This window comes from Lissotriton vulgaris, chromosome 9, assembly GCF_964263255.1.
Source record: "Lissotriton vulgaris chromosome 9, aLisVul1.2, whole genome shotgun sequence".
Classification (NCBI taxonomy): Eukaryota; Metazoa; Chordata; class Amphibia; order Caudata; family Salamandridae; genus Lissotriton; species Lissotriton vulgaris.
Window position 1 is genome coordinate 395,081,581 of NC_141697.1, and position 27,459 is coordinate 395,109,039.

General features: G+C 43.5%; 1 protein-coding gene across 16 annotated transcripts in view; it reads left to right on the plus strand.

The window, feature by feature from the left end:
- Positions 1-27,459, plus strand: part of EML1 (EMAP like 1) — an 899,863-nt gene that overhangs the window by 810,962 nt on the left and 61,442 nt on the right. For all 16 annotated transcript variants that reach the window (XM_086937774.1, XM_086937770.1, XM_086937771.1 and 13 more), the window contains 2 exons: positions 9,273-9,340; positions 24,446-24,534. In XM_086937774.1, coding sequence (XP_086793900.1) covers positions 9,273-9,340; positions 24,446-24,534 — 157 coding nt within the window. The remainder of the gene's footprint in view (positions 1-9,272; positions 9,341-24,445; positions 24,535-27,459) is intronic.

Genomic DNA, 27,459 nt, shown 5'->3' on the forward strand with positions numbered 1-27,459 from the left:
TATGCATTAATTTTAGTATTCTATGTAGGGATTGTCCTAGCACATTATCTGTCCCTATAAATTAAAACGCAGTCCCTTTCAGTTGAAGTATTTGTGCAAAGGCGCATTAGCTTCATTGAATATCTTTGATGTATGAGCTTTTTTCCAAGTTGTGGCTTGCCTTCGAAGTTTGTAACGCCCACAAACATTTACTCCAATGAGAAAAAATAATTAAAATAATTGTGCTATTGCATAAACATACTGGCCTTCAGCAGGCATAATTGAACATCATTAAGCCAACAGAATTGACAATCGACAAACGTTACGAGAAACATTTCTGCAGTATTCCTGGAAAGCTGACTGGCGCTGCTTTCCTGGCACAAGCTGGGATAGATTGGTGAATTACAGGAAGATGTACATTTGCATCCATGCAAGGTTATTGAGCTGCAGGTGAAACTTTATGACCTTTTTGTGATTTGGACCAATGTGTTGTACAACATGCTGCCAGCACACAGTCAAGGTTTGGGTTACTACATATCTGCTTCCCACTGACTACCTGAATAGTAACATCACAAGTTGTGTGTTCTGATGTCTGCCTTTAGTCAGAAAATAAATCCCAAGAAATTCTTAGATTAGTCTTCACATATTACACAGGCCCTTGATGAGACATGAAGGTACCCATATGACTGCCTTTTCCTGCTTTTGATGCAGCTCACTCTATCAAGTAAAACATTTTGAAAGGAAAACAATTTGCTAATTATGATAAACTGTGCACTTTTTCACACTTTTATTACAGAAATTGTAAGGGGTAAAATGAAGAAAGCATTTTGAGTAATTTCTATTGTTTGTGTCCATGGATTTTCATTAGTACTTGCCAAATATTGGCATTTATATTTTTCGATTTTGAACTTTAGTGAGTTGGAGAGTTGCACAGTCTTATAAAAAAAATAACTGAAGAAGTTTGGTAGAAGGAAGAACAATAGATATTTATGCAGCTGTTCTTCTGTCCTTTTTAGCTATTTGGGACTCTGGCTTCCCCACTACTTAAAATATATACTTTCGTTAACTGAACTCCGAAAAGTCCATTCACAAATTACTTTTTCCAGGATAAAACGACTGCAATAGAAACCTTCAAAGCTAACATTTCTGAGATTGCCCCTATTAAAAATGTTGAAATACTAATAACTCCAAAGTATCCAGTTGAACCAAGGACTTTTGTGACATCACTCAACTGATGTTGCTGAATGTCTTTTTAGCTTAATTTAGCCTTGCAGCTTGGTATGGTACAGTACAGTTATCAGAATGTTGTCTTTAATCCATCTCTCTCGGTATTCATCTAATTCCCTAGTAAGTCTTGCTAGTACTCTAATTGCAGGTCAAAGGATCCCTTGCCTACTGCTCATTAAGATTGCTTTCTTCAGTCTTAACGGTTAATTTAAAAAAATCATTCCATCTTTGCAATATTTTAAGTGTCATTAATATATCCCAAGGACACCTTTTTATTTTTCTGCTCCCACTCTCTAGCAATTGTATTTGATCATTCTTGATAGTTTTAATGATTATGTTGTGGTACTTTTTCCTTGTCCAGTCAGCAAAAAACAATCGATACCGCTGAGACTCCATGTCAATATCGCTCCAGAGATTAACCTTCAATGTAATTAACAAAGCGCATGGTATTGCCCATCGCCCTTGTACCCGATATATGGGTCATGTAGATAATGAGAAATTTATTAGACGGTCTTGTCTGTTAGTGGTGATTTTTATTTATGGAGCAGTGTGTTTGAAAAATGGGTTAATTAAAGAAACTGCTGCCACCAACTGGTGTTGAATGTCTAGCGCGATGCACTATTAAGTCATGCAAATTCATTCTGGTTTGTTTCAGCCATAAGCCATGCAAATATGAATGTAATGTTCGAGGCATATGGGCTGCAGACCACACACTATTGCATAGATCACCATCTGGTGGTGAGTCCGGATGATTTCACTTTGTTGTCTTGGAAGAGCCTGTCTGTTGGATGATGACTCCTGTAGATCGTAGTGCGCATGGGCATCGACTGCATCTTCAGATTGTGTTTTCCGCCATCGGGTTTGGATGTGTTTATTGTTCTGTACTGTTACCGATCTCTTCGACTTCCAGTCCATCATACCATCGGTATCGTCTTCGACAGTAATTCCGGTTGCTTGGGCTTCTCAATTCCAGCATTCGTCTGGGCCATCGGGCCCAACTGCACCATTGGGCCTTTGGCTCATGGAAAGAACACCCTTCAAGAAGTGCCCTCAATGTGGACACAAATTCCCTCACACTGATCTTCATGAGGTTTGCAATCTGTGCTGGACTCCAGAGCATGAGAGTCGAGACTGTGAGGCCTGCGCTTTGTTCCGGTCCAAGAAGACCATCAGGGACCGCCTAGCTCAAAGAGTCATGGCGCAGGCATCTTCATCAACACCAGACCTCATCATAGACGAGGCTCCAATCGAGGTAGTCTGAAAAACTGCTTTGCAGCAGAGGATTCAGCTTCCGGAGCCGAGGATCAATCGGAAGACTATTTTCTTCTTCCAGCTGGTCAACAGGTCGTGAGTTCGAGCGTCGACCCTGTTCATCCCCCCCATACCGGGACAGGCTTCGTTTCCACCTCCGGGTCCAGGTGCACACGGACCAAAACCTTCCGACGCCCCACCTTCTGGCTCGGCAACGAAGAATACAAAAAAGCCTCCAATCAACTTGGGCTCGAGTCAGTCTGTCGGTCCAGACAAGCAAAAGGACCTCAAACCAAAATTAACCCCGGCACTGAAGCAGCCATCAGTACCGAAACCGGTCGAGCCGAAAACAAGTTCGGCAGCGAAAGACGTTCCCAAGTCTACCGAACCGAAGATCACTCTGGTTCCGAAAAAAGTGGACCCGAAGCCTGCTTTGGCACCGAAACACTTCGCACTTCGGGAACAAAAATTCTGGATCCAAAAAGCGCAGATCCGAGAAAAAAACATGATACCAAGTCTTCGGAACTGAAGCCAAAATCTGCTCCAAAGACAATAGGCACTGTAAAACCTAAGCATTTCAGCCCCAAACCGGATAAATCGGCACCGAAAAAGGATTTTTCACCAGAAGAGCTTTTCCAACCAGACCCAAAGCAAGACTCTTCGTATTAATCCAAAGAGTGGACATGTCATTACAGTTCCTCTCAAAAACCATGCTGAAACTTCCCCCATAAAAATTCCTTCACCAGTGATAGAGATACCAACAGATATTTCTCCTTGTACACTCACCATCCAGCACACATAGCCTTATGCCACAGGATGATGATGATGACAATTATTCACAGGGGGTAGAAAGTGAGCATCACACAGACTACACAAATGACTCAGACAATATTCCAGGGCCATCAGATGATACTTGGGAGGATTATGATGCACCAGATCTGCCACAAGATAACCATCTCCCCAAGATGACACTATTGGGTTTACACAGCTCATTCATAGAGCAGCCACATTTCATGGAGTAGACTTGCACACAGATCCAATGGAAGAGGACTACCTCCTGGATACACTACTGTCGTCCCATAAAACCACAACCACACTACCAATTAGTGGAGTGGTGAAATATGCACCAGAGATATTCAAGGACCCCGTCAGAGCCAGGGTAATGAACCCCAGGCTAGAAAAAAAGAATAAAGCGGCTCCAACTGACCCAGCATATATCGAAGGTCAGCTGCCATTGGACTCATTAGTGGTATAAATGCGAGGAAAAAAGCTAACTCGCAGAAAACCGGGGATGCTCCACCCCCTGATAGAGTCCAAGCTTTTAGATGCTTCAGGGAAACGCACCATCTCACAAGCAGCCAATGTCTGGAGGATTGCTAACACTCCAGCTTTGTTAGCGAGATATGATCGAGCTCATTATGAGTTGGAATCACTCACGCAACATTTGCCAGAGCAATATAAGACATGGGCTTCTGACTTAATTCAGGAAGGCAAGGTTATTACAAGTGCCTCAATCCGCTGTGCATTCGACACTGAAGACACAGCCTCTAGAGCAATAAATACGGGAGTACTGTTGCGTAGACATGCATGACTACGCATCTCCGGGTTCAAGCCAGAAGTACAAGCCAGTATCTTAAATCAACCTTTTGACCAAAAACATCTCTTTGGTCCAACAGTTGATAGTGCACTAGAAAAAATGAAAAAATAGATATGCAAAAATCCATGGGAGCTTTACAAACTCAGACCCGTCCTTTCGTCGCTCCTCATATAGAGGCGCCTCTAAGGGTTTTCAAACTGACAACACCTCCTCTTCTTATAAAGCGCCCACCCAAACCTCTCCCAGTAGAGGGTATTACAGAGGAGGATATAGAGGTAACAAAAATAAGGGCAAAGGCAACAACAACCGCAATGCCTCTACTCCCAAACAGTATTGTATGTTGGATTTATATAGCGCTTATCACCCAGGGGTCTCTAAGCGCTTGCCTTGGGAACCCGTCCTGGCTTTTCCCTGTGAGAGAGCCCCTACAGGGCATCCCCAAAGTGAAAGCCAGGCATCCCGCCGTGGGGGGCCGTTGTGGAGATTAAGCAAGCTTAATGCCCAGAGTTGCAGAGTGTGAACCCATGATTAGGTCAGGCACCGAAGCGAGAATTATCGAGTCCGTGGACATTTGAGCTCAAGACCCTGCCGCGTCGGGAATTGAACCCTGGTCCCGGGTCTGACCTCTGCTTCAGGGTCTGCCTCCTCTAACCAGTGAGCCACACTTCTCCAGTGACTTCCCTTCCATCCCCCAGACCATTCCACTCCTGTCGGGGGAGAATACAACCGTTCCTACCTGTCTGGAACTCCATCACCACAGACAGGTGGGTAAGACATATCAGTCAGGTTATTGCCTGGAGCTCACTTCCACTCCTCCAACAATACCACCCAGACAACGTCCCACGTCACAGGAACATCTCATACTACTAAGACAGGAGGTTGCATCTCTACTGCAAAAGAATGCAATAGAACCAGTCCCAAAACACCATCAAGACACAGGGGTTTCCTCCCTATACTTTCTCATACCAAAAAGACTGGTCCCTCAGACCTATACCAGATACAAGGCACCTAAACCTGTACATACAATCCGTCCACTTCCATATGGTCACTCTACAACTGGTTCTACCGTTGTTAAAACAAGGCAACTTCCTTGCCACATTGGATCTCAAGGACACCTACTTCCACATTCCTATCCATCAATCTCACATAAAGTACCTACGATTTATACTAGAAGGTCCACACAACCAATTCAAAGTACTCCCTTTCGGAGTAACTACAGCACCTCGAGTGTTCACAAAGTGTCTGGCAGTAGTAGCAGCACACTTGAAGGGACAACATTCATGTCTTCCCATACCTGGACGACTGGTTAATAAAATCCAAGTCAAACAACACACGCATCAGACCATCTGCCTGTTGCACAAGCTAGGATTCACAGTAAATCAAAAGAAGTCACACCTCCAACTATCCCTGTCTCAACAGTATCTAGGTGCCACAAAAGATACCTCCAAAGCAATTGCATACCCCAACCCAACAAGGAAACAAAGTATGCAAAGCTCTTATACAAAAATTCCAGTCACAGCACTCACTACCAGCTCGAGTGTTCATGCAATTAATAGGAATGATGGCATCTTGCATTTTCATAGTAACATACGCAAGACTACAAATGCGCCCCATACAAAAGTGCTTGGCAAGTCAGTGGAATCCGGCTCAGCAACAAATAACAGATCTGGTGGTGGTAGACCACCGGACATATCGCTCTCTGCAGTGGTGGAACACCAAAAACCTTTCTAAGGGCCGGCCGTTCATAGAGCCTGTTCCACAAGTGGTGCTAACCACAGACTCATCTCTCACAGGATGGGGAGCGCATTTAGAAAAACACACAGTACAGGGTACATGGGCACCACAAGAAAAGTTATTCCACTTAAATCTGAAGTTGTTAGCGATTTTTCTAGCTCTAAAATTGTATTCAACATTACCTATCCAGCAAGGCTGTACTAGACGGTATAGACAATATGACGGCCATGTATTACATCCAAAAACAAGGAGGAACACACTCATTACAGCTCTCCCGGCTGGCGCAGAGCATATGGAGGTGGGCCATTCATCAAAACATCTTTGTTAGCAGAACATCTGGCAAGTATTCACAATCAAGTTGCAGATCTGTTAAGTCGTCAAAGACAACAGATACACGAGTGGGAACTTCATCCTCAAGTCTTCAACCATTTGTTTACAAGTGGGGCCAAACAGAGGTAGATCTGTACGCCACACACAAACTCCAAATGCCCAAGCTTCGCTGCCAGATACTCACACCCATTGTCCAAAGGCAATGCGGTATGGATGAGTTGGTCAAACAAATCTGCGTATGCTTTTCCACCACTCCCACTAATTCCATTAGTGGTATGCAAGCTACAGCATCATTCCCTCACATTGATTCTCATAGCACCAACGTGGGCAAGACAACCGTGGTACACCACACTAATAGAGCTCTCAGTAGTACCACATCAAAAATTAAAACTCTCTCCACATCTACTGACACAGAACCATGTAGAGATCATGCATCCAAACCCAATGCAGCTCAATCTAGCGATTTGGCTCCTGAGGCCTTAGAATTTGGAAATCTCAATCTTCGGCCTGATTGTATGAAGGTCATAAAGGAAGCAAGACGCCCTACCGCTAGAGCATGCTCTGCAGCGAAGTGGAAAAGGTTTGTTGTGTATTGCACAAATAACATTAACCCATTAAATGTTTCCATACAAAACATCATATGCTACCTGCTCTATCTACAAAAGTGTAATTTAGCGTACTCCTCAATCAGGTTACATCTTGCTGCTATAGCAGCCTATCTTCAAAACAGACATTTGTCTTTGTTTAGAGTACCTGCCATCGAAGCGTTTATAGAAGGACTCAAATGAATAATTCCTCCCACAATACCACCCTCTCCGGTATGGAATTTAAGTATTGTTCTCACTAGACTTATGGGTTCTCCATTTGAACCATTACATAAGTGAGAGTTACAGTTCCTTACATGGAAAGTTGCTATTACCTCACTCAGAAGAGTAAGTGCGATCCAAGCATTAATTAAAGAACCAATGATACAACTCCATCACAACAAAGTGGTTCTTAAAACAAATAAAAAATTCCTTTCACCGTTCCACCTCAACCAATTTATTGAGTTGCCGGTATTCTTTTCCCAACCGCAAACAGGGAAAGAGCTCTACACCCAGAGATAAAAAGTGCGCTCCTCTACTACATCGATAGGACAAAACTGTTTCGTAAAACAAAACGGTTTGTCCTTTTCTCCTCCACACAAAGGCAATCCTATTTCAAAATCAGGCATTGCAAGGTGGTTTAAGTGCATTAAAATCTTACCTAAACGCACTCTATCCATTCCCCCTAGGGCTCATTGTACACGTTAATTGAGGGCATCTATGGCATTCCTAGGAAATTTACCATTCAATGATATCTGTAAAGCCGCTACATGATCTACACCGCACACATTTACAAAACACTACTGTGTAGATGTGCAGGCAAAACAACAAGCCATTGTGGGCCAGGCTGTACTCAAAACATTATTTCAAACTACTGCAACAGATACGGTGGTCGCTTCTAAGGGAGAAAACTGCTGTGCAATCGATGCAATAGTGTGTGGTCTGCAGCCCATATGAATCGTACGGAAATGCTACTTACCAGTATGCATCTGTTCTTGGCATGTAGGGCTGCAGAACCACACACGCCCACCCGCCTCCCTACATCTGTTCCACTATTATCTTAATTAGATACACAACGCATGAACATCCTTATCTGTACTCGTACAAACTCCATTTGCCTAATGGCGAAAACATCTGAAGATGGAGTCAATGCCCATGCGCACTACGATCTACAGGAGGAGTCATAAATGGTGATCTATGCAATAGTGTGTGGTTCCACAGCCCTACATACCAAGAACAGATGCATACTGGTAAGCAGCATTTTCCTTCTGAATTATAATCCTATTTACATGTTCTCAAATCTGGTAACATGCAGAAAACATGATATATGCATACGTTTTTCCCCGTTGCTTATATGCATCGGACTCCAGGGCCACAAGGGTAGTAGGCTGGTGTCTTTACATGAAGGCAGGTAGTCCTGGCAAGGAGTGTTGGATTAATTGTAGGATGTAGGGAAATGTGCAGGATACATGGAAAGCAGTTTCAATCCAGCCTTGCAAGGTCACTGTTTCTTTGTCACATGCAATTTGTTTGTGGCCAGTCCGTTCAGTTTTAAATGGCGCTGCATTTCAAGACTTGTTTTCATGTCATACTTGTATATATAATTCTGCTTCAAAGGTTTTCTGAAGTGAACATAACCAGGCCTAACCCTGTGATGTCAAGAGATCATCCCATAGTTTTGGCACCTGCACTCTTAGGGACCTTCCTCCAGGAGTGGAGCCTGTGGCACATCTTATGGCTCCATTGACTTTGAGGATTTGATTGAATGACCTGGATGTATTTCCCATTGCCTTTGGTTTTTTTATTAAAGGATTTACTTAAAGTTTGAACTATCCTGTAAATAGTATATTTTGTGCTTTCGTTTTAAATGTAATGACAGAGCAATATCTCATTGAAAGTTATATCGTGATGAGCAGTAAAAAAAAAAAATGTATATCAGCCAACTGTGCACTCCATTGCCACATATTGAAAAGAGATGTATTTTTACACTGGCATCTTGAGACGAGGCAACTCTGCACCATATACTGCAGCTACTGTCACCTCCCCAGTGTTTCGTGTTTAGCTCCCTTTGTATTGACGTGGAATCAGTTTATTCTGGAAAAATGATCCATAAATCATGTTTCCATATGGCCTAAGATTTGGAAACTGTTTTCTGTGATGACGTTATAGGTGTAACATTAGGATACTCTGTCAGACTGGGTATTTATCAGACTCTAATTTAGGGACTGGTCACATTTCTCACATCTTTAAGCTGGATGTGCTCTAGAGTAAACTTCACAAAATAGCAAACCTATAAAAAAAATAGAGTAGTGAGCCGTGTCGACAAATTTACTTTTAATTGTGTATGAAATTATAATCCATTGGTTTGGGAAACTGCTTTAATTTTAGTGTCCAAATGTATCAAAATGTTCAGATTCCCTCCGATTCTACTTCATGGGTAACCGTTACATTTATTAAATGGATTATTTCGGGAATGCCAGTTTGCTGGATTGCATACATCTCTCATATTATTCCTGCTGTTGTCATAGATTTATAATTGATAGTATACATTTTACTTGGATTGTTTGTAGGATCCAGCTCAGTCTGCAGGCTTCCATCCTTCAGGGACTGTGGTCGCAATTGGGACTCTCACCGGAAGGTAAATACCCTTGTGAAAACTTATGTTGCCTATAGATTGGAATGTTGTACTACTGTTCTGGTTTGTGCATTTGAATATTCTCCTAGTTTCTTCATAGAACGGAATATTGAACATTCTGAAGGTGGCATGGTACTGCCCAGTTTTGCAAATCAGATGAAATGAATTAATATCTGGTTTTGCTGATATGAGTGTGTGCTTGTATCAATACCCCGGACTATATTAATTTTAGTTTTTATTTCCATTTGGTTTCGCAAATGCGTGTTGGTATGCATTCTGGTTATCAGATTAGAGGCAAAGAGGTAAAGGGGTGTATGTTGGAAAGACCGTGGCAAACTCTACTGTCTTGCTGGATGCCATTATCTAGCCCTAGAATGGTGCAAGGATTTTATCTGCTTCGGACAAAATAGAACTTTGCCTCGTGTGTTGCTGTACATGACCCGAAAAAGGGGCTATGTTGGTGCTTTTTGTTGTAATTCAAATCCCCCTTGCCAAATCCAGGTAGTGGTTCGGACCTGTTATCAGAGTGATACAGGAGGGGAGTAGGCAGCAGCATCAGGCAAAAGCAAACTCATATGAAAAAGGATGCTGTAGTCCAAAAATGCCTCGTAATTCCCTTCACCTTTTGATGTGGACATAACAAATAGAGACTTACATGTCTATACCAGCATATTGCCCTTATTGAATAAAAGAGCGCCGCAATGCCTGTTCTTCATAGTAGATCCTATTTGAGCTGACGTACTATTCAGCTTAGCCTCCTAGGTATATTTTATATCCATACAAGACCTTAAATGCAGTAAATGTGCTATCTTACTGCGGCTGTTGTGTGTATTTTCTTTTGTTCAATACACCAAACCCAGATATTGGGCAGTAAATGGTCTGAGGGACTGCACTAAAGAATCCATATAAAATTGGGGCACGATACGTAAACAGTAGCATGTGTTGTCCTGTTCGGTGGTTTTCCACTAGGTATTCCATTATTGCATGTCGTCCCTCCTGTAATACCTCCCATCCCTTACTGGTGATGGGGGAGGCTGTACCAGCAGGGTGTGTTTACACTGGCTGCTCCACATTGTTGGCTGTGCAAACGCCACTGTCCGCTAAATGAGTGGGACTCCAGGTAGTTTAGAATTGCACATTGTGAAGCTTTGATCACCCACAATGAGCATTCAACTAAAATCCAATAGCTTTCCACACTACCATATGGAAGAAGAGAAAAACCATGAGATGGGTCTAACTTTCAAATAATATAGACCCACCAAGAGTTCAGAATGTTATGTTAGAAAACATAAGTTTGAAATATAAGCAGGGAGTCTGATGAACAGTTTTAAAATGTTAAACAAGTTTAAATGGGGTTAAGTGTTAACAAAAAGGCTGTGGTTGGCTTTAGGGTAGTGACGATCGTTGAATGGAAAGTTAGGATAAGAGTAGAGTTGGGGGTAAGGGCTATGGTTAGTATAGGAGGAAGGGTGAGTAGTATGGTAAGGATTAGGGATAAGGGTTCTGGTTTGGATGAGCAAAGGTTGTGGATTACGGTAAGGGAAATAAGAGCTATGGTGAGGATTAGAGAAAGGGTGTAAATTACACTAAGGGTGTAGATATAGATTTATGGACAGGGTTAGAATGAAGATGGAGTGGATTAGGATTAGAAATACTAATGGGTTAGTCCAGGGATTAGTACAAGCGTTTACTGGGGTTATTACTGATAGTGGGTGGATTTAGGGAGTGGTAAAAATGAAATGTATTAGGGAAATTTAAAATCTCAGCCTTTTGGCTTTCATTTTAATTGGCAATTATGTAGACAGTACTTTTTTCGAATTTAAAGGTATTCCCCCTTTTTCTTTCGAACCTTTGGCCTTTCTCGCTTTACATTTTTGAACTTTTAGCGGAGATTCAAAAACCGTTTAATATGAAATTGAAAAATTTGAATGGAAAGCAAAGTGCAAGAAATACACATTAAATATGGAACCATACAAAACCTCACCAAAGACATTCATGACGATTAGGTTGCCAATTGTTTGATGATTGTATGAAGATGGAAGCATGCTTCCCTCCCCCAAATCCAGAACGCCATAACAGACAAATAGCAGATCAAAAGATGTATTGGGGTGAATATTTAGATGACCAACAGATGAGCCTGTTACAGTGAGCCTACCCTCATCAATTATGCCATTTCCAGAAAATGAACCTTGAAATCCAGGATTATTACAAACCCTGCCATCTTTAGCAAATTTGTTGTAACCTTTAGTGCCAAGTTGTGAGGTTCTGTATGCCGTTTCCAACGCACATAAGTATTATGTTGATAATCTGATGAGCAAGATATTTGCTTCGCGAGAGTCCCATCCTTCTTTGATAATGCCAGCCAGCAAAGTCAAGCATTTGAACTGGTTTGTGATTTGGACTTTTAGAAGAGTACATTTGTAAGTGATCAGTTAGTTATAGGTGTTAAAGATCCGCTTTTGTAATCGAGTTATTTAAACTCTGTGAATCCTCCTAGTGCTCGCAAGTGAAGTGACAATAGTGTTGATGTGCACTTGCAACTTCTCAGAGTTTTTAATCTAGTGTTAAGTTTCATTGCATTATTTTAATGCGGAAAGGTGCCGAATAGGTGCTCAAGATAAAACTCCAAATTTTCATTGAATCCATCATAAAAACAAGGACATTTTTAGCAGTCAAAAAAAGTGCTTGTTAAAAAGTTTTGAATGTACACTGCAATCCCGGGATCTGCTTTCATCTCAGTTATGTGCAACTATTAATCCAGTTTTAGTCAAGAACATGTTTGTGTTACCTGAGACACAATTAAGAGCAGAGGGGGTATTGTAGCAAGGCAGTACTAGGCTGCTTCATAGGGTGACGGTTATGACAGATTGCCCCAAAAGTAACAACCATGACCCCATTACCAAGTATTGGGATGCAACAAAATGTTCCTTTGACCAAAGCAGGAACATTTCTTCCTTCAGTGCAGTGGTTCTTAACTTATGGCCTGGGGGACCCAAGGGGTCCATCGAGCCGAATTAGAAAAAAAATAACATATTAATAAAGTGTATATAAATAAACCAGCAAGATTGAACATTTTAAAACGTTCTCTAAATTTGAAATTGAGAGGGTAAAGATTGGTATTGTTAGGTTGATTCATCCGAGAATTCAAATGCATTAAACAGTGTCTCGAAAGGATGATGGGTGGCCTTAATTGAATTGGGAAACGCTCTAACCTTCACAGTGAATTATGCTTTTGCATATTTTTTATTGAATTAAATAGAATATTTCCTCATTGGATTGTTTTAGCGTTCAAATCATCGAAATAGCTTAGACCAGGGTCCCCAGCTCCCAATAATGACCCATCGGGGTCCCAGATTCCAGTAATAATTAAATGGGGGTCAAAGGTTAAGAACCACTGCTCCAGCTTTTCTAGAGTGACAGCCTTGTTGATTGAAAGAGATGGCTACCCTTTCATGCGTTCAGCCTCTCCTGGTGAGTGTAAGAACATTGGGGACAGGATATGGTCTAACGGCTAGGGCGGTCGACCTCCAATCTGGGGAACCGGGTTCGAATCTGGGCAACAACTCTCAACATCATGTGATTCTGGGCAAATCACTTAATCTCTCCATGCCTAAAAAATGAATGTGTCCTTATGGTAGCGCAAGTGGTGCTCATGTAAAGTGCTCTGATACTTAAGTTTGCGCCATATAAAACTCGGGGAAAAATACACTGAGGAATGAAAAGGTGAAGGTAACTGAAAGTGTTCTTTCTTGTCAAATCAAACGTAACGAAAATGAATATATTCTTAGTCCGGATCTCTGTCTGCTTATGTATGTTTATTTGCCAAGTTTGACGACCTCGGTCCCTTTTGTTCTTTGTTAATTATCAGCCACAACCTGGATACGCAATATAATGAAGCCATTGGATTTGTTTATTTGTGCAGCTCAACTATTCCTACTGGTGACATAACTGTCAGTGTGGCCATGACCATCCAGTTTTTGGGTGTGCCATGCCTTATTACTTATGTCTTTTTAAAAAAACAATTGTACTGTCAAGCTTTTGTTGCTCCTGAAGGCCATTTAAAAATTGATGCAGCCTGAGCACAACAGAAATAGAGCCTTAATGCACAGTTTTATAATTTATGCAGATCATTTTAAAATGTTTGCAATAATGTCAGGATGTGCAAGCAACAATAGGAGATTGCTCTGGGCACGCAGTGTCCTATAATGGATCCAACAACCCATTATAAACTATTTACATTCAAAACTCTTTGTGCATTGATGAACCTTGAAGAACACTATGATCTTAAAAATGGTTCAGAAAATAAATGGTTCAGAGCAGTTTCTGTTGTGCACGCAAAGGCATCTAGTATTGTTTGCGAAAAAAGAATGCAGGATCGTATAGAGGAGCATCTAACGTCATTATACCACATCGGGCTAGTCCTGTTTATGAATCGTTCTGGTGTTCATAGGTCAACAGAAGTCTATGCTAGATCTTCCTCCTGGTAAAGGCTTGGGCTCAACAATGGACAGGCATCTTGAGCCTTGGAGAGGAGAAAGGAACAGAAATAGCACCTCCAAAGAAGTTTGTGAAGGGATCCCCACCCTTGTTTTGGGTGCATGAAGCAAGAAGGCGTCCATAATATTCAGTGGTTGCTCCTAGTTGACCTATCTCATTCACTGCTAAAACTAAGAAATTTTTTAATGCAGACTGAATTTGGCCAGATTTACAGGTTGCAAAGGGGTAGTGTTCTGGACCAGACCTTCATTGAGTCTCCGGTTCTGATAGAACAACTAGCCTGTACTATCTCCTTCCACCTGCTTAAATACATTGTTGAGACTTGGAGACAGGTGTTTACCGGTAAGGGTGCAATTATGGATGGGGATTGCATTTAGGAACCCTGCCCATGCCAGTGAGGTAGTCATCTAAACTAACTTCAGATTTGTCCGGTTTAAGATTTGTGCACAGGGGCTCAAAATCAGTAAGTGCCATTAAATTCTGGTAAGTGCGGTAACTTTTCTTACCTATAAGACGGTGGGTACTGCTAGCCAAGTATTAAGCAATTGTTTCCTGAAAGTTAAACTCGGGCCTGTGAGGTTTAAGGTCATGGCAGACTCCTATATGCCTCGAAATATTTCTGTGGATTATCATGCGTGAACTGAAGGGAGGTGACTACACGGCTTACATAAGCCATCGAATGCAATACCTGTTACAGCCAAGGGTCTATTAGACGTAGGGTCACAAAACTCCAACACATCTTGAAACTGTTCTGTGTGTTAGGATCGAATGGCATGCCATGTTCGTGAAGCATGAGTCGAGGACTAGCTCTCTTGTTCACCTTAGTATAAAACTGAAGCACATCGGTCAAACGTTTCTGCATGTCCGTGTTAACATGATTTAGCACATTAAAGCCAGACCTCTTGACTTTACCAATGCTTGTGCATAAATACAACTCTTTCATTCTGGCTTCAAGTTCTAAAGTGCCCCAGAGACCTCTAGTGCTTCCAAGCATAGGCTAGCATGTGTAACGAGGAATGCTGCTTCAACATAAATGTGACTGCAACCTGTTTAACAGTCATATGCTGCCCCAGGACTGTGAGGTGCCACGGCACTTTACGTGTAACTAGGTTTCACATTGCATTAAAACTTAGTAGAAAAAGTCAGAGCCAGTGAAAAGAAATAGGTACGAGATTGATGGGGTGTTATAGACAAACAGCAGCGGTAAGACTAATCGAGGTTATCTCTCTATGGTTTAACTGTTCAGCCAATAAGTATTTTGGAATTGAAAGGACAATGAAAAAGTGGAACAATAAGATAGCCACTTATTCTGTTGGTAACCCTTGTATGCACACAAACCTTGCCCCTTGGGCAAGAACATATCTAAATTAAAATGCAAGTCAATATTGAAGAAGTGGCTAGGATTTGGTACTCTTCCAGATGTAAAGCTGTAAATATTCAAGTATCTAACCATTATAAAACAGTAATTGACTGGAAGTAGATAAGACTTTAATTCTTATTGTTATCGTTAAATTGTAAGACTGTTAATATTATGGAAAAGCAACTAGGGTGAAAAGGCTCAAATGTTCTGCTATTAAAGTTGTGAACTGAAAGAAAAAGCCGGGCAGGGAAAAGTCAATGTGAAAGTTATGAGAATACTGTATTGTTTTTTTTATATTTAAACACAACGAACGTAATATAAAGATATCATAGTGACCATAGTCTTGAAGCAGAGTCACCAATCAGTGAGGCACCACAGCAGTTATATACACAATCAAAAATCTGCAAGGAACCTTACTTGGGAGTGCCCATCATATACCCAATTCCTTTTAGACCTATTCTGGCCTACCCAGACCTCATCATCAAATATCAGTTAAGAGAAGTACATTAAGCATCATTTCAGAGGGGCCCAGATTCTCTCCCATTTTAGGCCATCTCATACCCTCCTAGGTTTCTCGGCTAATCTATTCTTGAGCAATGTTCCTATGTGCTCACATCAGGACCAAAAGATGCATGATTAATTTGTGTTTGGGCATGTCCATACCTCCCTTAATTACCAATACTGCCACTTGCTTCTAAAGTAGCATCAACATCTTCAATCGTTAATGTATACTCCTAAGAAAGGCTAAAACGCACTTCAGTCCCATTTAGTGTTGTGAAAAGTCCCAACATCTGTGGTGCAAGACGTACAAGCAGGTGTACCCATCAGCCCAGTAAGGTGTAGTTTGTCTGCAGTGTTACACTCTAGCGCCAATTTTCTGTCAGGCTAATGCTGGTGGGATAATTACTGTACACACAATAAATACCAACACCAGGGGGTGAGGTATTTAATGGGTGTGGTAAACTCATCCAAATCACATTTAAGACTCTTCAAATTCCCAATCTTAGTATTTAACTGGTATTTGCCCAGGTAAATATTGGGACGTTTGACCTGCTGAAATTTACCTACAGAAAATGGCAGGGCATTCGTCAATGGCACAAAAGTAGGTATTCTGATGTGTGGTAATGTATATTATCAGGGAAGATGAAGATTAATTTCAAACTTGTGCAAAGCTTCCATGATCTTCAGTGCCACCAGCCATTACAAGACATTCAGAGTATTTATAAGGGACACACCATTTGAACAAGGGTCTCATGATGCGGGTCTTACATAGTATCCCAGAACCGGTATGCTTTTAGCTCCTTTTGTGTTAATTTGGGCAAGTGCCTAGGAACACTTGCCTAGATGGGTACAGAATGTATTAGTACACGTTATCATTCATCAGCCAAGTTTAAATCTAGTCCTTTCCTTCAATGATAGACAATGCAATGCCTTCCTAACCGGTGTGGCGTTGTCCTTTCTGCCCAACCCAGTGATGAGTTGGATAGCAGCATTCTGCACTCGAATAAGTTGAAATGCTAGGTACCCTGAATAAAGGCAGTTACAGAATTTGAGCCTTGAATGAATTACTGACTTCAACACCGGGGTCTTATGGGATGACGAGAGCAAAAGTAAAAAAGAGTGCAAGCTTAGTCAGTGAGTTGTAGCAGCTGTCACTGGCTGATCCCACTTGGGAGCTAATGGACTTCTTTGCTTCAGATATTACAAATAAAGTGCTTGAGGGTTCTTTCACAAAGGTGCAGTGCCACAGTACATTACTAGATGTTCCTCTTGATTTTTTTTTTTTTTTTTTTTTTTTTTTTACAAAGGTGCAGTACTGCAAGCCATTACTAGATGTTTCTCTTTAGTCGGCCTACAAGTCTTTGATGTGCCATGGCAGTTCCTTCAGCCTTTTGTTTTGTTGGCACCCAAGTAAAAACAAACGCCACTGCCCCATTCTCAAGGTAGCTGTGAATTAGGAAGAGAACAGCACGCTCGAACAGCTGTTTGTTGAAAATGGAACAGTGTAGGGAACAAAACCTAGCTTTTGAGCATGGCATACTATCAAATCCTAACTTTCACCAAGTGCCAAGTCCCTTGGATTTATCCTGGGAATAAAACTTCTCCATTAATGAGCACATTGGCAAGAAAATGATGAAGTTTCTTTCCTCACAGAAAGTGGCTTAAAAACTGCTATTAAAGCCCTTGTTTCTGCCATCCAGATACAATAGTACATCTGCTATATGGCCTTCTGGTTTCCACACTGCCCATTCCCTCCCCCGGCATGCTTGAGGGCATCTTGCATGCTGCAGTACATCTCATACATGGCCTGAGGAAATATGCCTCCCATCTTGATGGAACTCCACTGGCTCCACCTTCCAGCTAGCCCCATCTACACAACACCAGCTTCATTATTTACAAGGCTATCAAGAGCAGTTCCACTGCCTGTCTGGATGTTAACTACACCATCTCCGATGGCTTTCAATGCACTTGCAGTCAAGACACCATCATACTGGAGATAAAGACGTGTAAAAGAAAAGAGAAAAAACTGGATCTGGAACACTCAACCCTGCTACATTAATCTGAAAACAAACTTCTTTAAAGAACAGTACATTCCAATGCAAAAACAGTACACTTATGCCCCTAGAACCCAGCTAATTCTTAAATAATGAATTCACTGTATCTTTGCCTTTAACCCTCTACAGGGCTCCACTGACTTTTCCCCCCTATGCTCACATTATACAAATACCACACTCGTACATATATTCCTTGACTGTCTTCATGTTACAAATAAGTTTATCTGTAATTGTATGCTCACTTGCTGAATGGGAAAAGCTGGTCTCCATCACCTCACTTTTTATAGTTCTGTTTCCACTGTTCTTTGTTAGTTATCAAACAGCTGCTCTTGTCCTTGACATAATCTTCATATTTTTTGCTTATGTCTCCTCCATTGCATTTCATATATTCATTTGAGTGCACAATTCTCATTTATAAAAGCATGCTGCATTTAGTATTGTTTGCAAATGTATAATTTGTAACATTTGCTTGATAGCGCATTTATTCACTTGAGTTATAATGTTCTGTATATTTAAGTTAGGGTGCAACAAGATGAATATATGCTAATTATTTCTCCTTCTCGATACAGAACAAACATATCTGTTCCTCTGCTAATGTATGCAGGTGAGAGACCATCTTAGAAACTCACACATGCTATTTTTGCGCAAACACAGCATAGGTAGAAGCAGGAATCGACTGGTTGGAGAACAGAAACTGGTTCCATCTTTTCATGGAAAGAAAATATGAAATGTTACTGTTATGTTACTGTGGATTTATAGAGCGCGTTCTCACCCAGCGGTCTCGAATCGCTGTCAGCGGACGTCCAGACTAGTTGAGACGAAGTAAACGGTTCAAAGTGATCCCCATGCCTCTAAGAACAGTGCATTTTTCAAACTCTTCCTAAAGCGGAGGAGATTTGTTTCCTAACGAAGTTCAGTGGGGAGACTGTTCCATGCCTGAGGAGCAACGGTCGAGAAGGCTCGCCCACCAAAGGACGAGCGATTGTACCGAGGGCAGGCCAGGGAGCAGGGAGCAGGCATCAGCCGACTGGAGGACCCTACTCTGGCAGTAATTAGTCAAACTGCCCTTGAAGTAACTAGGGGCTGAGCCATAAACAGCCTTATGCAAAATACAGAGACTTTTGAATTTGGTTCTCTGTAAGATTGGGAGCCAGTGTAGGTTCTGCAATAAGGGCGTGACCTGTGTATGTCTGGGTTTTTTCAAAATTAGTCTCGCCGCTTCATTCATTACCACCTGAAGCCTGGGCAAAAGATTTTTTTGGCAGACCAAGATATAGGGCATTCCCATAATCGAGATGTGATGAGATCAGAGCAGAAACTGCCAGTCTAAGGGTGCTGAAAGACAGAAGTGGAGACCGTTTCCGGAGCTGACTCATTAAGCCCACAGTGGTTCCAACCACTGCCGATTCTTGCTGTGTCATGGATAGCAAGGCATCAATCTTGATATCAAGGCTTTTTATGGCCATGGCCGATTGGGGCCCTAGTTCTGCAGGCCAGAACAGGTCATTCCAAGGGTTTGAGGTTGTAGTAACTGCTAAAACCTCAGTTTTCTCAGGGTTGATTTTTAGCGAGTTTGCTGACATCCAGTTGATAGTAAACTTGAGAATGTCTTGTATTCTCAGGTAAGCCTAGGTGATTGGTCGATTTGGATCAAGATTTGGGTGTCGTCGGCATAATTATAAACCCTGCAATCCAACACACCATCCTCGGGTAATACTCAGGTGATTTATTGGTTACAGTCCACCAGCTTAAGTTTGTCAAGTTGGTAAGTGATCCTGCACTTTTTTGAGAGAACTTGATTTCGGCCCTTATTTTGTATGAAACCTACAAAAAATGTATTACGCTAGTCGGGTGCTGTCGGGATCGGTCAAGTTGGCTGGATACATCATAGAGTCCTCCGACCAAATCTGGGACAAAGCACAATTCATCTGTTTACCGGAAACTTTGGGGACTGCTGTCTTCTGGTTTGAATCACTTGGATGCATTTCCTATACCTGTCTCGGCAATACCTTATAGAGAGCCTCTGTCAGGAAATAAGTCTCCTATTCTGATCCCTGGCTGGATGGTTCCAAGCAACATGATCAGATGTAAGACAGCTGGTGTGGTCCATGCTTCTGCATTAAAGCGTCCCCTCCAATCTGGATCTGAGGACCAGTTCCTACGTAGACTTGGTGGCCATAAAATGGCTGTGCCCTCACCAGGGAACCCAGCAAGTCGGGGTGCTTTGGGACGAAGGTTGTAATTGGCCTCCCAGTAGAACAGTTAAGACACCTAGAGGCACATATATGCCCTCACACCTTCTAAGGAGATCGAGAGTGGTGGGAAGGGGCAGAGTCACGCTTGGATGACTTATGCTTCGTTGGCTTCTGCCATGATGATCTCACAGAAGTAGCTTTGGTAGCAGGAAGAAGTCTGAGCTCGACTTGGATTGGGCACAGAACCTGCGGTGGTTTGCGACATGAAGACTTGCATTTTCTGAAGACTTTTGGGTTTATCTGTCCACTGAACCTTGCTGTGTTCTTCCACATATAGCATTGCCCTGCATTGTGTGATGGCTTTCAGGTCCATCATTCCGGGCAGTTGTCACAGGCCTTGGAGTCGGGCACCAAGCGCAAACACCCGCTGCACACCTTGTGGGGATTTGTCATAGACCTCGGTTTGCAGCAGTCTCTACAAGGTGTAAACCCCGTAGACTTAGAATAATTCATGTCACCTATTGTCTTGAAAAACTTTCGTCAAGATATGAAACAAGCATTTACAATGCAACGGTTTCGCCTTTGCAAAAGTTAGAGCTATTGGCATTGTAAATGACAACATTTTTATTTATGTGTTGGTTTTGAAAACAGATAAATAAATGGCATTGTCATTTACAATGTCAATAGCTTAATCTCTCGCAAATGCCACACACACACACCCATAGAGTGCCGGCTGCACTGAACAGTAATCCCCCCCCAGCAGAGGTCCCTTCCACTGTAGGGAGCCCCCCCCCTTACAGGAAATAAACTTTCCGGCGATGGGAGCACTTTTATTAAGACGTGCCTTTTTTTTTATAAAACTAGGAACTTTTTTTTATACCCACCAGAGTTTACCCGAATATAGATTCACTGCTAAGCTGATGTGCAATTGTACATATATAGCTCGCAGCACCATATTGGCGCTACCAATGTTACTGAGATAGGAGGGAGTTGACAAACTGTTTAGCCCAAGATTACACATGGCATGGATACGGATACGTTGAAAATACATTTCAGCTCGTGCTTTCCGCCTCCTTCGCACTCGTCACCACCAAGTGATATCATATGCTAATATCAACTGGACAGCACTTATCCTATCGATATTGTGAGGATGAAGGTGAAGTCACCCAAGGTGGCGTACAGAGCAGCGTCAAGCTTAGAGAAACCGATTTCAGTCCCACTGCTAGGGAGAAAGGTACTCAGTCTGAGGACAGAAGTGAGCCCTGAACTAAGAACTAACCATGCAGGTAAGTGTATCTGTCTGACATTTACTCCCATCCAAAACTATTACTTTTCTACCAAGTGAATTCGAAAATGTCATGAATGTTTACATTTTTAAAAGTACGCTTAGACATGAGCTCACTGGTTCGACTATCCATCCTACATACCAAGCGCCGTTGAACTAATACGAACAGAATCATTTGCAGTGAAAACAAAGCGCTGAGAAAGTGTTCTGAAAGATCTGAATGGAAAGAAGTTATCTACGGATAGGTTACCCATTCCCATAGGTCCTGGCAAGATCGCACTCCTTCAGGCAACCCTGCTTGTTCCACACAGACATCAGCAGACCCCCAGTCTCGTCCCTCCTCCCACAACTGTGCCAGCTCTGGACGCACAGACCCTGTTCTGTATCTGATGTGATGATTGTGATCCCCTGACAGTGCAAAATGCACAGCTCTGAAATGAGTTTCTATGGTGCAGTAGCTCACCCATAACAAGTCTACTTTTTGTGCTTTGTGGAACTGTCACCGGGTAGTCGCTTTCCAAGTTCGACTTCACAAATACGACAATACACTGAAATTAAAAGGAATGGATCAGACATCCCCCCCCCCCCCCCCCCCCCCCCAATCACGGTTTGAATGACACTAAAATACTAACAACTGTCTGATTCCGTGGGACTTATTTTCAAGCACTTCGACTAGTAGGAAGAGACCAATATCTATGTAAACAAAAATTCAAAGTCCTAAAAACGTACACATTTTAGTTTTCTTTCAGCTCGTCGTTGCAGTGGGCTGATAAGGCATTTTAAATTAATCAATGCCGTCGCATAATCACGAGACACGTGCAGTTTTTCACTGCAGGGGTCAAGTGCGAGCTATTTATGGTTGAAGATTGTTTTGAGAAAGAATAGCATATGTGTAGCTAAAGTAAATGTCATATTTTGCGCATTCTATTTTTTTTTGGGGGGGTAATCTAATGCTGTTGGGACAAAAATTGGCCACATCTCAATCGAACTGCGGCTCTGAGTGGGAAAAGAAACAGGAAGTAAAACACGCAGGCACCAATGTAATTCCCAGCACTACAGCTTGTGCTATTTTCCAAACACTCAGTGAAGGTTTTTTGTACTTGCAGCTGCCATTCTAACAACTCCCCTTGGTGCAGAATGGGATGAGCAGCCCCCGGGTCTCCCATATCTGGCCTTTGGCTAAATAGGGCCCCCTTTGAAGAGAGTTTCAGACAGCGGGAGGGGGGAGGTGGGGGCGGGAACGGGCAAACAGACTTAGCAGTATATCATTTTATTAGGAACATACCATGTGGATCTGTAACTTCAGGGTACAGCTGTGCAGGTGGGCAGACATACGGCCCTTTAACAATTGTTGGCCTCTTAGTAACTTAGGCAGGCTCCCAATGAAAGATAAACTGAAGATCAAGCTTGTCTTCTCTTCAGCCCCAGCGCCTGCCACCAACAGCCAAAAGATGTTTTACGAAGGTCTGCGATATTACATTTATTGTAAGAGCAATGATAAAAAATTATACAAAATAGGCATTTAGAAAATAACTAATGGTCCAGAAGTAAACTGCCCACATAGGAAACACGTTGTCGCGACACACCAATTGTAAGGTTACATAAACTAACAAGCATTTACGGACGGACAGAGGGAGGGGTGGGCGGTGACGGGCAAATGGACAGCGGGAGGGGGAGCAGGAACGGGCAAATGGACAGCGGGAGGGGGAGCGGGAACGGGCACACGGACAGCGGGAGGGAGGGCGGTAACGGGCAAATGGACAGCGGGAGGGGGGCGGGAACGGGCACAAGAAAAGCAAGAAAAAAAACAGCCAATTCATGGCTTTGGAGAGAAAGATATGAGACTGAACCGCTTTTCATTTACGTAACCAATGATGACACGCATATATTCCTAATATTTAGTTCTCTGATCGTCAAAGCAGGAATGGTACATCAAGGATTAATTTAAACACACTCAACATTTGCGCTTACACATGGATTCGCAAGTTTTGTTGATGTTGAAAATCCTTACTTGTGTTTGCAGTCTAACCTGTTAAATGCACCCATTTGATTTACACTGCTTGATCGTATTTCAAATTGCCCACATTTGACGTTGGTGTTTCAAGCCCACCTAAGTTAATCTTCGGTTTTCAAAAGAAAGACCGTGTTTTGTATTGGCTTATATTGAAACTCCGGTTTTTGCAGAGCTGAGTCATATTGCAGTTGATAGGAACATTTACTTCTCTTTTCAGCAGAGGTCACAAGATTCACAAAACCATAGCTTGGGAAAACAAGCATTTACGGACTGACAGCGGGAGAGGGGGGGGGGGGCGGTAACGGGCAAATGGACAGCGGGAGGGGGGGCGGGAAGGGGCAAACTGACAGCGGGAGGGGGGGCGGGAAGGGGCACACTGACAGCGGGAGGGGGGGGCGGAATCAAAAGCACTCACCTGGAACTGGACTTGCGGCGGCGGTCGGCCGCGGAATGAGCTGGATGCCGAGACAAAAAAAAAAACTCTGCCCACCGCCGCATGACTACACAGAGGGAACGCCCAGGGAAAAAATCGCGGGAACGCCCACGAATCTGGTCCGTGAATGACGGACAGATCTCTGTTCCAATGGCTAGCCTCCATTTATGGAGCCAGCCAATGGAACAGAAGGCGGATTCAAGTCCCCCAAGATTTCTCCTGGGGCCGGAGCTAGGAGCTCCGTGCCCCAGGTGAAACCTAAAAAGGAGCGGATCTCTGGATCCACGTCTGAAGGCCTGGAATGAAAGGAACTGATGTACGTGCGCATGGGTTGCGTTTATATGCAGCTCCGTTGATCACTTTTGAAGTGTAATGAAGTCAGTGCAGAGCTGCACAACACCACCTATTGGCTTGCAAGATCATTGCATCTGAGTTTCCAGATGCAGTCTAGGGTCTGAGATAGTCACACAGTTCGGAATCTGCGATTAGATCGTATCCACCAGAAAGAGCCTTACCGATTTAGGTAACTTGTTCTTCTATGTCTGTCAGGCATCTATACAGATTTCTATCTACTATTATTTTGCTGTCTTCATAAATCCATCTGTTGTAAATGGTAAAACATTTTTTTGGGTGCGGGGAAAGGGATGAGAGCCTTGAGGCTCCATCAGTACTTATTTTCAGTAAAAGGAACCTACCACCTTGCAAAAGATAACTGTTGAGATGTAATTGTCTACTTTCACATTTTGATCTGCTTTTTCACATCTTGCAGGTGGTTTGTTTTGGACACGGAGACAAAAGATTTGGTCACAGTACACACAGACGGAAATGAGCAGCTCTCTGTGATGCGATATTCTCCAGGTTTGTGCTTGACATTTTATTTAACTAAAGAAGGGAGCTAGAGGTTTTATTTTTTAAATAATTCATCAATACCAGACTTCAAATATTTCATTGCCTTTTCACCTAACTATATATTCAATATTGCTCAGATTTTGGGTAACAAACTGTGAAACAGTATTAACTAATGTGGACTAATGAACTTGCTAGTAATACAGTCACTAACACAATGTAAGAAAATCCGATACAGACATCTAGCTGCAGATTCATTACCCTGGAATTCTTCCGAGGCGTCAGACTGAATCGGTAAACGTTTTGTGAGCAGTCACCTTGTGTGCCTGTAGGTGGCGTAGTTTGGCTGCTCGTGGCGTCATCCGCTCTGTAATTTACTTGCGCAGTGCCTATTTAGGCATCGCCCAAGTGAGTGGACATCAGCTTTTCTTTTACTCACAGATCCTGAGAAAGCTAGCCCCAGTCTTTTTCAGATGTGTTTTTTTAGCTTTGTGTCATATTTTTTGAGACTTGTCTTCTGGTCTGGCAGAGATGTCAATGAGGAAGGCTGGATTCAACCCCTGCGCAGTGCCGGTCACTGCAAATGTCAATGACTGGCCCGCACCTTGTCTGTTTCTGGTGTCTTGAGAGCGGCCACGTCGTCAGGACCTGTACTGATTGCCGTGCATTGCACTCCAAAGCCTTGAGGTTGTGATCCCTTTAGCTCCTTGCTGTATGCAGTGCTGCAACAGTCTTGATTCCAGTCTAGAGGTAAGTCCTGGGATTGGTTGCGAACAATAGATCTTCATCAAAGTCACCCCACTCCAGTAAGTCCCACAAGAAGAAGAGCAAGAATTGGAAGAGGACTCCTACTTCACCCCATCATTTGAAGTCATCTGATGAGTCGAGGCAGTGTAGTCACTCAAGGCCTGGCTCTGTGGTTGAGCCTGGGCTGTGTCTATACCACCCGAGTTTCCTGGACCCAGAGAAACCCCCGCCCATTTCAGAGATTTTTGAGGCCTTGCGCCTCATATTTGGCCACCTCATCCCCAGTGCAGCACCTTTGGCCCACTCTAGTTCAGGGGGGACCCTACTGGTTCCCTACCGGAAGGTCATCTCGGTGCCAGTTGGGCCCCTTGGATCCATAGATAGATCTGGACCAGTGCAAGTCGAGCCATTTCTTAACCTTCCCCTGCACCGGTCCCAGTGTTGATGCTCCTGGTGCCACTGGCACCATCCCCATTCTTATCCCAGACTCCCGACACAGAGCAGGAGGGGTGTCACCCAACGCTGACTGGAGCCATTCACTGTTGGCCAGAGCCTCAGCCCTATTTCTATAGGCTAGGACTTGGGGAAGATTGAAAAATACCAGCCCCTTGGGGCCCTAATATGGTCTGGTGCGAGGAATTGGCAGATGCCAGTGGACGGGACACCTCTCCATATACTAATTTGGGGTCTCTTCTTACCCTGGCTATGGAGGAAGGTGCCTCATTTACTATGGAGGTGAGGAGGGCGGCCTAGGTCCTGGACCTTACGTGGCCCTTCGTGTAATGTCTTGACGGAGGTGCTTCAATCAGGAGTCACCCCTTCAGACACACGCTCCCATTTAATAAAAGCCTCACGGGCGTCTTGCTCGGGGCCTGGTCCAAGCCCTGCACATGGACTCCTGTGAACAGGACAATTGCCCACAGCCATCGACCTACCCCAAGGAAACACTCTTGCATTACTCAACACCCCACCCAGGACAGCTTCTAGAATAAATCCTGGTGCATTCCCTACCACCCCACTGGATAGGGAATCCAAAAGGCTGGACTGGACGCCTTGGGCAAGGACATGTTTTCTTCTGCCATCCTGGCTTTGTGAACTCCCTATGCCTCCCATTCCCTTTGGTTACACAAGTACTGTCCATGGTCCTGGAGGAGGTCCAGGCCATACTCTCCCAAGCCATGGCTTATGGGAGAGGTGCAGCTAAGTTCAAAACTCTGTGGGCTGGATGCTACTGACTCGCTGGGCAGTGCAGTTTCTTCATTTGTGGCTTTACGGCACCACGCCTGGCTGAGGCCAACTGGTTTCTTTAGAGGATGTCTGAGCTACGCTTACGGGCATGCCCTTAGATGGCTCCCGTCTCTTCGGAGGCAAGGCGGACTCAGCGCTGGAGTACTTCAAGGACAGAAGAGCCACGGCCAAGTCATTGGGCTTTTGCATGGACCCAATGTCACCCCAGTCCACCTTTTCTTCTTTTGTGGCCGCAGAAGTGGTTTCTAGCGCTGTCCTTACCTGCATGCCTCGGCGGGTCACACATATCCCAGCCCCTACAGGGCTGAGAGCGTGGCACCCACAGACACCGTGGGTCAGGCCAGTTCTACCACTTTTCTGGCAGCTGCAGCCTCCAAGCTTCTTTGGTTTGCCCTCCGATCATCATGGGCCACCGGTTGGCGACCGGATACACCATGAACTGTACCACTAGAAGTCAATAACATCATACCACTGGGTTATTCCAGATTTTCTGATGGGGCCACCCCCCACTCATGCCACCCATTTGCGACATGCTGACAGAGGCTCTCCTTTCTCCGCCAGGAAGTCTGGGCTCTATTAGCCAAGGAAGCCATGGCGGTGGTTGTAGCTCACCTGCAGAGATCAGGGGTGCCAATCTTCCCCTATCTCAATGACTGGCTGTTGAAGGCAGTAGTCTCCAAACTACGGCGGACCTCCTGCACTCACTGGGGCTCACTATCAACTTGCCAAAGTCACAACTGACTCCTTCTCTAACACTCCCTTTCATCAGAGCTGTTCTGGATATGGTGCAGTTTCATGCTTATCCTCCCGCCTCCTGAATGGCGAGTCCAGGATATTCGGGCTATGATACTGAAGTTTCACCATCTAGCCTGGGTCTTGGTGAGACGGACTCGGATGCTGATTGTCCTGCATCCTGGTTGTGACACATGCCAGCTGACATAT